The sequence below is a fragment of the Phacochoerus africanus genome, chromosome 9, assembly GCF_016906955.1.
Source record: "Phacochoerus africanus isolate WHEZ1 chromosome 9, ROS_Pafr_v1, whole genome shotgun sequence".
NCBI classification, from domain to species: Eukaryota; Metazoa; Chordata; class Mammalia; order Artiodactyla; family Suidae; genus Phacochoerus; species Phacochoerus africanus.
The window spans coordinates 32554870-32568167 of record NC_062552.1 but is presented as its reverse complement, the minus strand read 5'-3'; the positions used below and the strand labels follow the sequence as shown (position 1 = coordinate 32568167).

Here is a 13298-nt window from a genome sequence, read left to right as displayed (position 1 = left end):
GCGAGGGGCCCAGCTGTCCTGCTGCCCTTAGGCCACACCTGCCCCTGTCCGTCTGGCGGAGAAACCTGTCAGGCCGCCTGACATTGTTGCACCCTCCCTCCTCCTGCCTGGCTGCCCCTCCCCCAGTGGGCAGCCCCCCCAGGTCCTGGGTGGTGGGGGGAACCCTGGGACTTCCCTTCACCTGCCCTGCTTGTGCCCCTTGGGGGCCTGGAGTGAAGAGAGTGGGGAGGGGACAAAAGAGCCGTATGTGGAGGGGGAAGAGCCTGGTATGGTTTCTAGCTGGTGGGGGGTCTCCGGCCACCAGCTCCCCCCTTTGCCCACTCCCCATCTTTTCTTTCACCCCAATCTAGGTCGCAATGAGTTGATCGCACGCTATATTAAATTGAGGACAGGAAAGACCAGGACGAGAAAACAGGTAAGAGATGATTCATGCTGTGGCCCCCCTGCCCTCACAGGCTCTCCGCTGCCTCCTTCAGGCCCTTGCTGGCCCAGGTGGACCATGGCCCTGCCCACCTCCTCCAAGCAGCCCCCTTGCCTGGCCCGCTCCCCTCTTCTCCCAGGTGACTTCACACTCCCCCAAGCTGCCCAGTCACTCTTCCCACCACTTAGAGAAAGGGTCCCTGTCCTCCCTGACGGCGCCTCACACACCCAAGCCTTTGGTTCAGGGGCCACAGATAAGCCCCACTGGGCAGCTGTGGCAGCTGCATGGTCGCTGCCCTGAGTGGCTCACTGACTGGTCAGGGAGACAGATGGACAGATGGGTGAGTGCAGGGCAGGGCAACAAGGCTGAGATGGGGGTGTGTGCTATCAGACCAGCATCCAACCCAGACCAGGCAGGGGAAGGAAGGAGGGAGGGTTGGGAGGGCTTCCTGGAGGAGATGACACTCAAGATGCATTTTTAAAAAGGAATAGGGGGAGGACTAGAATCCATGAGGATGTGGGTTCGATCCCTGGCCTCGTTCAGTGGGTTAAGGGTCCAACGTTGCCATGATCTGTGGTGTAGGTTGCAGACGAGGCTCGGATCCTGCCTTGCTATGGCTGTGGCATAGGTTGGCAGCTGTAGCTCTGATTCGATCCCTAGCCTGGGAATCTCCATATGCTCCTGGTGTGGCCTTAAAAATACAAAAAAGGGGGAAAAAAAAGAAGAAAAGAAAGAATAGGGGGAGGCACAGCAGGTTGAGACACTGTAGCTTGGAACACTGCTGTGGCTCAGGTTCAATCCCTGGCCCAGGAACCTCTGCATGCCATGGGCTCAGAAAAACAAAAGGAAGAAGAGAATTTCCCATTGTGGCTCAGTGGGTTAAGAACCTGACATGGTGTCCATGAGGATGAATGTTTGATCCCTGACCTCGGTCAGTGGGTTAAGGATCAGGCATACATGGCTGCAAGCTCGTGGAAGCAACTTGGATCTGGAGTGGCTGTGGCTGTGGCATAGGCCGGAGGCTATGGCTCTCATTTGACTCCTAGCCTGGAAACCTCCATATGCCACAGGTGCTGCCCTAAAAAGAAAAAAAAGAAAAGAAAAAAAAAAGAAGGAGAAGGAGGAGGAGTAGGATTGGAGTTCCCTGGTGACCCTGTGGTTAAGGATCTTGCATTGTCACTGATGTGGCTCCAGTTTGATCCCTGGCCCAGGAAACAGATGTAGCCAGGCAGGAAAAAGGAGAGGATTTACTTTATTAATTTCTTTAATCCTCATAGCAGGAGTTCCTGTCATGGCTTAGTGGTAACAGACCCGATTAGGATCCATGAGGAAGCGGGTTCGATCCCCGGCCTTGCTCAGTGGATTAAGGATCCGTCATTGCTGTGGATGTGGTGTAGACCGGCAGCTGTAGCTTGGATTCGGCCCTTAGCCTGGCAACTTCTATCCACCGCTGGTACAGGCCTAAAAAGACCAAAAAAAAAAACCACTTCCTCATAGCAACCTTACAAAATAGGAACAGTAATTATCTCCATTTTACAGATGAGGAAACCGAGGCACAGGGAAGTTAAAAACTTCCTAAGGTCACTCTGCTGGGTGGGGGATGCAGGATTCAGCCCACTGGGCAGGAACGAGCCTTCAGTTAGCCGTGTGGAGTGTGGAGGGAGGGTGGGGAAAGCTGAGGCCGCTGAGAGATTTGGCCGGAGGCCTGAGGGACAGGTTTCCCCGGGGGCGGCTGGGGGCCAGGGAAGGGAATAGACCAGGGAGTGGCTGTCAAGGAATGTTGGCCCTGCAGCACCCCAGGCAAAGGATTAGAGTGAGCCAGGCCGAGGCAGGGACAGATCAGTGGTGGTGGGCTGGGCAGGGCAGTGGTGAGGGTAGCTGTGGTGAGGACAGGAGAGACTGGTGCTTTGAGAGATGATTGGGTGGCTTCCAGTCCAGGGGGAGAAGCTGAAGGGAGCCCGGGGGGTGCCTAGGAGAGAGATGGGCTGGACACCGGTACCTGGAGGATGCGGAGGGCCGCTCTGGCCCTCAGCCCCCTAAACCTCCCTGTCTGAGTGAGATTTGGGCCCTGAAACCTCCCCCTGCCCCCCGAAGCCCCCACTGTGCTTATGACAAGCCTGACCCATCCCACTCCACTGTCTCAAAGGGCAGTTCTGGGTCCACCCACCCTGGTGTGGGAGCAGAAACACTCCCTCATTGATCAGCTTACTTTTTTTTTTGCTTTTTAGGGCCGAACCCTCGGCATATGGAAATTCCCAGGTTAGGGGTCAAATCAGAGCTGTAGTCACCAGCCTACGCCCCAGCCACAGCAGCACTTGATCCGACCTGTGTCTTCGACCTATACCATGGCTCTCGGCAACGCCGAATCCTTAACCCACTGAGTGAGGCCAGGGATTGAACCCGCAACCTCATGGTTCCTAGTCTGATTCGTTTCCCCTGCACCACCTCAGGAACTCCTGTTCAGGCCTTTCTTAACCACTCTCCCTGCGCCCTCTCATGTTCTATAGCGTGTATCCATTTAGCAAATGATTGACATACCACTGTGTTCTAGGCACAGGGGATTCAGCAGGGAACCAGACAGGCTGGGGCCACAGAAGGAATACTGACCTGTTAGCCCTGTTCCTTGGCCATTCAGTTAGATAATATGTATAGCAGAGCAAGCACTGTGCAAGAATTTGCCTTCGCTCTTGCTATTATTACTACTGTCATTGTAAATGGAAGACCCCCCTAGGCACAGGGGAAGGATGCTCTCTCCATGCGTCCTGCTTCACCCAGAAGATGTGTTCACAGGATCCTGTTTGTCAGAGGGGGAGGGGACCAAGGAGTCTTTAAGTGAGGCCCAGGGAGGGAAGCAGAATCTCATAATTCTGGGTCAGCATCATACCTGCTCCTGGTCAGCTATCCCCAGAATGCTGGCAGTACGATGATATTTTACAAACCAGCTGTCAGCAAACTCAGGTTTTTAAAAACCTTTGGCCTTGGAGTCCTGTTATGGTTCCGCGGGTTAAGAACCCGACTAGTATCCATGAGGATGGGGGTTCAATCCCAAGCCTCACTCAGTGGGTTAAGGATCTGGCGTTGCCATGAGCTGTGGTGTAGGTTGCAGATGCGGCTTGGATCTGGCGTGGCTGTGTCCATGGTGTAGGCCTGAAGCTGCAGCTCCAATTTGACACCTAGCCTGGGAGCTTGCGTATGCCATGTGTGCGGCCCTAAACAAACAAACAAACAAAACCCTCTGGCCCTTTGTCATTTTGCAAGGATAGTACTCCTCTAACTTAGATTTTTGTCAGTGGTATGTGGAAGTTACTGGGCCAGGGATCGAACCCACACCATAGCAGGGGCCTGATCTTTAACCTGTTGTGCCACAAGAGAACTCCATTTAACTTTAACTTTATTAGAACTCCGACATCTGGAGTTCCCTGGTGGCCTAGTGGTTAATGATTCAGCTGCTGCGGCTCAGTAGGTGCTATGGTTCCATCCCTGGCCCAGGAAAGCCTGCTTGCCGTGGGCATGGCCAGAGGGAACTGTGATGTCTAATATCTCCTTAAAGGGGGACCCTGCTCTGGTTGTGAGGATGAGGCATGTCTTTACATGTCATGCAAAAAGCAGCCAGCTGACTTGCAATGTTTTTTTGGCAGTTTGAATTTTACCCCCTTTTTTTTCCCCATTTTTAAAAGTTTTATTGAAGTGTAGTTGATTTACAATGTTGTGATAATTTCTGCTGTACAACAACTTTTGGTTTTAAAAAAATGCAGTTTGGGGTTTTTTAAACAGCCACATGCAGCAATGCATAGCAAATACAATGCCTCCATATTGAAAACACAGCTAAATATTACATTAGGATTAAGTCCCATGTGACTTTCAGCTGTCACAGATTTGACTGTTTGGAAAAAGTCCTCTGGGCTAAGGGGCTATTAGCAGTGGCCAAGTGGGCTCTGGAGTCAGGCCACCTGGGTTTAGCTCTATGACCTTGGATAAGTTGCTTAACCTCTCTGTACATCATCTGTAATTTTTTCTTTTCTTTTTTTTTTTTTTGGTTGCACCCACGGCATGTGGGAGTTCCAGGGCCAGGAACTGAATCTGAGCCACAGCTGTGACAAGGCCGGATTCTTAACTCACTAAGCGAGGCCAGGGATTGCATCCTAAGGAAACTATGTTGGGTTCTTAACCCGATGAGCCACATGGAAACTCTGTTTTTTGTTTTTGGTTTTTGGGTTTTTTTTGTCTTTTTAGGGCTACATCCTTGACATATGGAGGTTCCCAGGCTAGGGGTCCAATCAGAGCTGTAGCCACCGGCCTACACCACAGCCACGGCCACTTGGGATCCGAGCCACGTCTGTTACCTACACCACAGCTCATGGCAATGCCGGATCCTTAACCCACTGAGTGAGGCCAGGGATCAAACCTGCATCCTCATGGATGCTAGTTGGGTTCGTTAACCGCTGAGCCACTTAGGGAACTCCCTGGGTTTTTTTTTTTTTAAACAATTTTTTTAAAGAAAATTTAACCATTAATTTTTAAAAATTTATTGGGTATTACTTTTCAATTAGAATATGAAAGGATTCAAGGGTGCTGGACAAAGGTCACAGTCAGGAACACAGAGTGCAGCCTCCACACAGGGCCCTCTTCAGTGGCACTGGCATGGCTCCTCATATTTGAACTCCTTATAGGAACAATAGTGGAAAAGCACGTAAGCTGCCAGCACCACAGAAAGCCAGGCAACGCGCCCTTTCTTTATGTCAGTAGTAATGTCTTGAAATGCTCCAACAATGCCTTTAGGGGTGAGACGGGTGAGATGCCACATCAGTATCCAGCTTGGCAACTCCCCCATTTTGACATCCAGGAGCTTATCCTTCGGTGCTACAACCAATGCCATCTTGGATTCCCAGGTCTCTCTTCCTTCAGTGTAGGTGGACCCCTGCACCAGGGCACATAGCTTGGCCAGCAGAGCTTGGGCTAAATTTTAGCCCTCACTGAGCCAGGTACTCTTATGCGGTGAACGTCTTGTGCAACCGTACATTGTGGTCCACTGTAGGCTCTTGATCAAGACAAGGCCAAGGAGTTCCTGTTGTGGCTCACCGGGTTAAGACCCGGACATATTATCCTTGAGAATTCGGATTCAATCCCTGACCTCACTCAGTGGGTTAAGGATCTGGTGTTGCCACAAGCTGCAGTTCAAGGATGCTGTGTTGCTGTGAGCTCCGGTGTGGCCGTGGCTGTGGCGTAGGCCGGCAGCTGCCGCTCCAATTCAAGCCCCAGTCCGGGAATTTCCATATTCCTCAGCTATGGCCCTAAAAAACAAAACAAAACAAAAAAAAGGCCTTGGCCAAGAAGAGAGCAGAGTTGCAGTGCTAAGGGGTGTCTGCCCACAGGGGCCCCACAGTACCCCCACTCTCATTCGGTCCCAGCGATGAGGGCTAGGATGCTCCTTGCCCATGGCCACTCCAGGCTGTGCCTCCTCACTGTCTGTGTTTTCCTCTCTGGCCGGGCGCGGGGCGGCCCCAGGTGTCCAGCCACATACAGGTTCTAGCTCGGAAGAAGGTGCGCGAGTACCAGGTTGGCATCAAGGTACGTTGGGCGCCTGACGGGGCCACCAGCCCTTCCTCGGCTCCTCACTCCCGGCGCCTCCACTGCTGGCTGCACGGCGCAGGCTCTGCCTCGGCTGGCTCTCCAGCCCTCTGTGCCTCTTCTCTGGCTGAAGCTCTGTTCTTGCCTCTTCTGCTCTTTCTGCTCCTTTTCTTTCTTTCTCTCTCTCTCTCTACAGGTCTCTAGCCACTTACAGGTTCTAGCCAGGCGGAAATCTCGGGAGATTCAATCCAAGCTGAAGGTATGGGGTCCCCTGCCGCTTGGCCTGGCCCTGCCCAGGCCTGAGGCTGCTCTCTGACCCCAGCCTGGGGCAGGAAAGGGGCTGAGGAGCTATGGCTATGGGGGGTGGCGGTTGTAGGGTGGGGGGTTTGTCTCAGAAATACAAGCAGCAGAAGCAGCCCAGAGCCTTCTTCAGGCTAATCAGGGTCACAGCCCCTGGAGACGAAGCAGGAGCCCAAGGGGACAGCCAGCCTTGCCAGTGAGAGAGAGGAAGCCCACCTGGGGGCCACTAAGGCCCACCTCTCCTCCGTTTTCTTTTTCTCCTTCCTCCTAATTGCTGCTTGCTCATTGCATGGGGTCTTCAGGTGGACAGGGAGGGAGGAGCTGCTGGTGGTGGGGGCGGGTACTGGCCAGAGGGGCTGTTAGGGCAAGTCTCAATCCTGGCTGCTCTGCGGCTGAGGATCTCAGAGCCTGGGGTACCTGGCCCCACATCGGGTTGGGGTCCCTGTAGGCTGCATCTTCGTCTCCCAGCCACAGCTGCCCAGCAGACTGGGCTCCCAGCCCGGCCCCCACGCCTGTAGCACAGCTCCGGCGGACATGGACAGACCCAAGGGGCCCCGGCCCCTCCACCCTCATCCTACCCTTTCTAGAACACTGCCAGCTGGCACACCCTCCCTCTGGGTGCCAGTGGGTCTGGGGGAGGGTCCGAAGCTGCCTCTGAACTTACCTGGGCTCCCCAGGAACTGAGGGAAGTGGAAAGGTCATGCCCCCCACCCTCATGGCCCTCCTTTGTGTCTCTTCTAATCCATCCTCTTTCTCTTCCACAGGCCATGAACTTGGTAAGTAGCACTGCCCCTCCTGCGGGGGGCAGGGGGTGGGGGGCAGTGGAGGGGCACCTAATACAGGATTTTCAAATTATAAACTGTGAAATCAATGTAATAGGCTTGCAAACAGCTTCTTCTTTTTTTAATGGCCACACCTGCTACATATGGCAGTTCCAGGCTCAGGAGCAAATTGGAGCTGTGACTGAGACCTTACACCACAGCCACAGCAACTTGAGATCCAAGCTGCATCCGTGACTCACACCATAACTTGCTGCAATGCCAGATCCTTTTTTTTTTTGTCTTTTGTCTTTTTAGGGCTGCACCCGTGGCATACGGAGGGTCCCAGGCTAGGGGTCTAATCGGAGCTGGCCTACACCACAGCCACAGCAACTCAGGATCCAAGCTGCATCTTTGCCCTACACCGCATCTCCTGGCAACACCGGATAGCTGACCCACTGTGTAAGGCCAGGGGATTGAACCTGAAACCTCATGGCTCCTAGTAGGATTTGTTTTCTGTTGTGCCACAATGGGAATCCATAATGCCAGATCCTTAACCCACTTTCAGGGGCCAGGGATCGAACCCCCATCCTCATGGATACTAGTCGTGTTCTTAACCCACTGAGCCACAATGGGAATTCCCCAAACAGTGTTTTTTAAGAAATGGCTTATAGTGGTTCTCAGCCTTTAGCATGCATCAGAGTCATCTGGAGAGCTTATGAAGCCAGATTTCCTGGCCTCGCCCTCAGAATTTCAGATTCAGTAGGTCTAGGCTGGGGCCTGAGCATTTGATTTCCAACAAGCTTCCAGGTGCTGTTGGTCCAGACCATGCTTTGAAAACCACCGATGAAATAGAAAATATGAGAATGTGTGACACACAAAATAAGGGGGAATATTTTGGTATATACTGGGTTATGGAATAAAATTTTATTTTACTTTTTATTTATTTATTTATTTTTGTCTTTTTGCCTTTTCTTGAGCCGCTCCCGCGGCATGTGGAAGTTCCCAGGCTAGGGGTCTAATCGGAGCTGTAGCCACCGGCCTATGTCAGAGCCACACCAACGTGGGATCTGAGCCGCGTCTGCGACCTATACCACAGCTCACGGCAATGCCGGATCCTTAACCCACTGAGCAAGGGCAGGGACCGAACCTGCAACCGCATGGTTCCTTGTCGGATTCCTTAACCACTGTGCCACGACGGGAACTCCTGGAATAAAATTTTAAAATACGATTTCTTACTATGGATTGTGGTCAGAGGAGTGATGTCCCCCTAGGAGCAGGGCCTGGGAGGACACCCCCCAGGCCAGGCTTCGTCCTATCTCTGGCCCGGCCTGGCCTGGGCCTCATATGGCTCCTCCCCTCCCCAGGACCAGGTCTCCAAGGACAAAGCCCTCCAGAGCATGGCGTCCATGTCCTCGGCCCAGATTGTCTCCGCCAGCGTCCTACAGAACAAGTTCAGCCCACCCTCCCCTCTGCCCCAGGCCGTCTTCTCCACTTCCTCACGGGTACGGGGGTCCTGGGAAGTGGGGCTGTGGTGAGGGAGTGCCTTCAGCGCCGGGCTGGGGGTGGGAGTCCTGCATACTGAAGGGCCCTGAGCTTTGTCGCATCTCTGCAGTTCTGGAGCAGCCCCCCTCTCCTGGGACAGCAGCCTGGACCCTCTCAGGAGTGAGTATGGTGGCATGTCCTTCCCACACCCCCTTCTTCCCCCCTCCGGGGCAGCCATGCCAGACTTCCCCTCCCACTTGGGTTTCAGCAACAGCTAAGCAAGGTCCTAGTTCAAAACTAGAGGGTTGGAGTTAAGAGAGCTAAGGTGCCAGGAGTGCCCTGGTGGTCTAGGGGTTAGGAATTGGTGCTCTCACCCCTGTACCCTGGGTTCAATTCCTGGTCTAGGAACTGAGATCCCACATCAGGCCACTTTATGCCACAGCCAGAAAGAGAGAGGGGGAGAGAGAGAGGGAGGGAGAGGTGGGGGAGAGAGGGAGCTAATGCATCTGTCTGTTCATTCATGCATTTGTTCATTCATGAACCACTTGTCATCTTTCCTTCAGTTAATTTTCACTCAGTTAATCTCTGAGTCAGTCTCTCAGTCAACAAGTCAGGGAAAGTACGCTTGGCTCCTTCAACTCTAAGATGACTTTATTCCTAAGACCCTTGCCCTCAGTTTAATAAACTGTGGGGTTTGAAACGCTGCATTAAATGTGCACATCAGTTGTAAGATGCAGCAGGACTTCGTAAAAGTTAAAATGTGAAGAAAACAAAAATCTTGAGCCTCTGCAGAAAGACCTGATGGCTCCCTGTTGGGGTCCCAGATGAGACACATGTGACTGGGCTGTGGGCAAGTGGGTGACTCTGACTAGCCTGTGCTCCTGTCTGCAGCATCAAGCCCTTTGCACAGCCAGCCTACCCTGTCCAGCCACCCCTGCCGCCAACACTCAGCAGTAAGTTCCCCACACGAGGCAGCCGTCACCCCCTCCCTCCCTTGGCACCTGCACCTCTGCTCAGAAGACCTGGGGCCCAACTGTGTGTGTGTGTGTGTGCTGGGAAGAAGTGTGTGGTACCCTTAGGGAAGTGGGACAAGCCAGGAATAATCCCTCCTTACCTTTTACTATGTTAGTTCTAGAACTCTGCTACGAGTACACACCACCAAAGGTGTTACATTGATACATGTGCGTGTGCATGTGTTTATAATATATCACAAATATAATATATACATAAAGTGCATTCTAAGGAAATGCACCAAAATCTTCAGTTTTACTTTCTCTAGGTGTTGGGATTCTGGGTAATTTTTTTTTAATTTTTGTCTTTTTGTCTTTCTTAGGGCCGCACTGGTGGCATATGGAGGTTCCCAGGCTATGGGTCCAATCGGAGATGTAGCCCCCAGTCTATGCCACAGTCACAGCAATGTGGGATCTGGGCCGAGTCTGCGACCTACACCACAGCTCATGGCAACGCCGGATCCTTAACCCACTGAGCGAGGCCAGGGATCGAACCCGCGTCCTCATGGATGCTAGTCGGGTTTGTTAACCACTGAGCCACGACAGGAACTCCGAGATTCTGGGTAATTTTTATTTTTCCCTTTTTGTCTGTATTTTCTGTTTGGACACACTAATAGTGACATAAGGAAAAATCCACTGATGTCCACTCCCAGGGCCACCACACACAGGGGTGCAGGTTGTGCACTGCACAGACACTTGGCAGGAGGGTCAAAATCCAGCCCGCATTCCTGTCCTGAAGGGGCGCCGTTTTTCCAACTCGCCCAGAAGCTCTGCAGGCCCGGGGAGGGGGCGCAGCTCTGTGTGTAAGCGCGCACCCGCCTCATCCTCCCAGGTTACGAGCCCTTGGCCCCGCTCCCCTCAGCTGCTGCCTCCGCGCCCGTGTGGCAGGACCGCACCATCGCCTCCTCCAGGCTGCGGCTCCTCGAGTATTCCGCCTTCATGGAGGTGCAGCGAGACCCCGACACGGTAACGTGCGGATTGGGGGCGGGGGGTGCCGTGCGCGCGGCGGAAGTCCCCTGCAGTGCCCGGACCCGCCCCTCGCGCGCGCGCGCGCGCTCGCCTGACCCTGTCCTGGGCCCTCCCCACAGTACAGCAAACACCTGTTTGTGCACATCGGCCAGACGAACCCCGCCTTCTCGGACCCGCCCCTGGAGGCGGTGGATGTGCGTCAGATCTACGACAAATTCCCCGAGAAGAAGGGTGGCCTGAAGGAGCTCTACGAGAAGGGGCCCCCTAATGCCTTCTTCCTCGTCAAGTTCTGGGTGAGCTGACTCCCCCCACCCCCAAGTGTGTAGCCCGCCCTGCCCCGCCCCACGGACCCCTCCCGCGGCCGGCCCCTCACGCCCCGCTCCTCCTCCAGGCGGACCTCAACAGCACCATCCAGGAGGGCCCTGGAGCCTTCTACGGGGTCAGCTCCCAGTACAGCTCGGCCGAGAGCATGACCATCAGCGTCTCCACCAAGGTGTGCTCCTTTGGCAAGCAGGTGGTGGAGAAGGTGGAGGTGAGTGGGGGCCCTCGTGCGGCTGGGGGGAGCCCGGAGTGCCTGGGGGGGGGGGTCGGGGGGCCGAGTGACGCCCTCCCCTTGGCTCCCCTCAGACCGAGTACGCCAGGCTGGAGAACGGGCGCTTCGTGTACCGCATCCACCGCTCGCCCATGTGCGAGTACATGATCAACTTCATCCACAAGCTGAAGCACCTGCCCGAGAAGTACATGATGAACAGCGTCCTGGAGAACTTCACCATCCTGCAGGTGTGGGGGCAGCGGGCCTATGGGGGTCACGGGGGTTGCGGGAGGTCCCCAGGCAGGGGACCCTCCAAGTGGGGGTGGCCAGACCCATTCCTCGGATGAGGAGACTGAGCCCCAGAAAGGAAAAGGGTCCGTTCAGCCCCCACGCCCTGCGGCCCCTGGCCTGACCTCACAGCCTCTACCTGACCCGCAGGTGGTCACCAGCCGGGACTCCCAGGAGACCCTGCTCGTCATTGCTTTCGTCTTCGAAGTCTCCACCAGCGAGCATGGAGCCCAGCACCACGTCTACAAGCTCGTCAAAGACTAGGGCGCCCTCTGCGCCCCCCACAAATCCGGGACGAGCATCTTTTCCACACGCCTGCCTGGCCCCCCACCCAGGGGTCCAGGATCGAGGACTCGTCGGCCTGCCAGGCCTCAGGCCCGGGACCCAGGAGGCCTCCCCACCCACCCTGCACACACTCCCTGCCACTGTTCTGCGCTTTCACTGAGGGAGAAGAGGAGGGCCCAGCCGTGGGGCAGCCTGGCCAAGACGTCGTCACCGGCTCTGCCCAGCCTCCAAAGAACGGGGGGACACCTTTGGGCTCAGGCCACGGGCCCCTCAGGGGGCTCTGAGGGCAGAATGGAGATGAGGGAGCCACCGTGCAGAGGCCCCCGAAGGAGAGGGTCAAGCTGAGGTCAGGATGAGAAAAGAGAGGGGCCCACACTCTCTGTGCCCGCCATGTGCCAGGCCCGGTGCAGGCCCCGCATGCCGATTGCCACCCTCAGACCCTGCGGGGCCAGCGTGGGGCTCCAAGTCTCAGCGGAGGGGCCTGGGGGGGGCAGGGGGGCAGAGTTGGAGTCCCTGCCCGGGCCCACCTGTCTCCAGAGCCCAGGTTCACACTACCCTCCAGAAGAGGGGGTGGGAGGGAGGGTCTGCACTGAGGGGCTGGGGGCCTGAACAGACCACCACCTCCCAGAGCCCCTGCAGCTGGCAGTCCAGCCAGGGGCTTCAGGAGTCCCGTGTGGGGACCTCCAAGCGGCCGACCCCATCCCCAGTCCCCAGCCACAGGCAGCCTCCTGCCGGGGTCTGGCTCCCAGGGATAGGCCCAGGCTCAGAAACAGGCTGGAGGGTCAGATGGGAAGATAGAGCCCCAGCCCCTGGGCAGAGCAGCGGCACGGGGACAAGGGGTGGCAGAAGCTTTGACGTTTTCTCATGCTAAGACTTGTGTCTGGCGGACACCGGCCCCTTCTGTTTCCCCACCTCAGTCTCTGGCCTGGAGCCCAGCCCCCCGCCCGGTTCTGGGACTGAAGATTCATCTTTGCCCTGCTGCCCCCCCACCAGGCCCCTCCAGCCTTGTCCTCCAGCCGCCCCAGGGTATTTATGAGTTTCCCATGAAGTACTGTGCCCCTTCCCTTCCTCGCCCCTCCGCCCTTGAGCTTCCTGAAGGTCCTCACGGTTTGCATATCGCTCAGGCCACCTCCAGACCCAAACTAGGTTTTATAATGTATATTATATATTTTTTGTGTATTTTTTAAATCCAGCTGTGATGGGTTATATCATAAATGTGGCGCAAGGTTGGGGCAGGGGCTCTTGAGGCCCAGCTCCTGCTCAAAAAAAAAAAAAAGAAAAAAAATTAAAGTTATTTGTTTGTGGGTTAGTTCTGTGAGCAGTTGTGTAACAGACCTCTGGGTTGGGACAGCTTTGGGGCCCCCCTCCTGGATCAGGGCCTGGTGTGTCACACACACACACACCCCCCTCTCCCCTGAGCACTACCCACTCTCAAAACAGATATGATTCAAGGGTCCTGTGAAAACTTTGCCAACTCCAACCTTTCTCCCACCCCTCCTGTCAGGTGGCAGCGCTGGCCTGAGTGCCTTAATGCTGCGTTGTCTCTTTAAGGGACGTGACTTGCCCCAGGTGACTTCAATACGGAAGTGAGTCCCCTGTTAAGTCTCCGCAGCCCACAGTGGCTGTTACTGGTCCTCACTGCCTTCTCCTCACTCTACATATGAAGAAAGAGCCTCAAAGAG

The 13298-nt window shown here is 55.2% G+C and overlaps 1 protein-coding gene across 3 annotated transcripts in view; it reads left to right on the top strand.

The window, feature by feature from the left end:
• Positions 1 to 13298, top strand: part of TEAD3 (TEA domain transcription factor 3) — a 24978-nt gene extending 11680 nt beyond the window's left edge. For 2 of the 3 annotated variants that reach the window (XM_047794845.1, XM_047794847.1), the window contains 12 exons: positions 351 to 415; positions 5927 to 5989; positions 6186 to 6248; positions 7054 to 7065; positions 8415 to 8552; positions 8663 to 8712; positions 9424 to 9485; positions 10375 to 10508; positions 10631 to 10804; positions 10903 to 11043; positions 11139 to 11291; positions 11482 to 13298. In XM_047794845.1, the coding sequence (XP_047650801.1) occupies positions 351 to 415; positions 5927 to 5989; positions 6186 to 6248; positions 7054 to 7065; positions 8415 to 8552; positions 8663 to 8712; positions 9424 to 9485; positions 10375 to 10508; positions 10631 to 10804; positions 10903 to 11043; positions 11139 to 11291; positions 11482 to 11595 (1169 nt within the window). In that variant the 3' untranslated portion in view covers positions 11596 to 13298. The remainder of the gene's footprint in view (positions 1 to 350; positions 416 to 5926; positions 5990 to 6185; positions 6249 to 7053; positions 7066 to 8414; positions 8553 to 8662; positions 8713 to 9423; positions 9486 to 10374; positions 10509 to 10630; positions 10805 to 10902; positions 11044 to 11138; positions 11292 to 11481) is intronic. The other variant, XM_047794846.1, reaches the window with a different exon arrangement.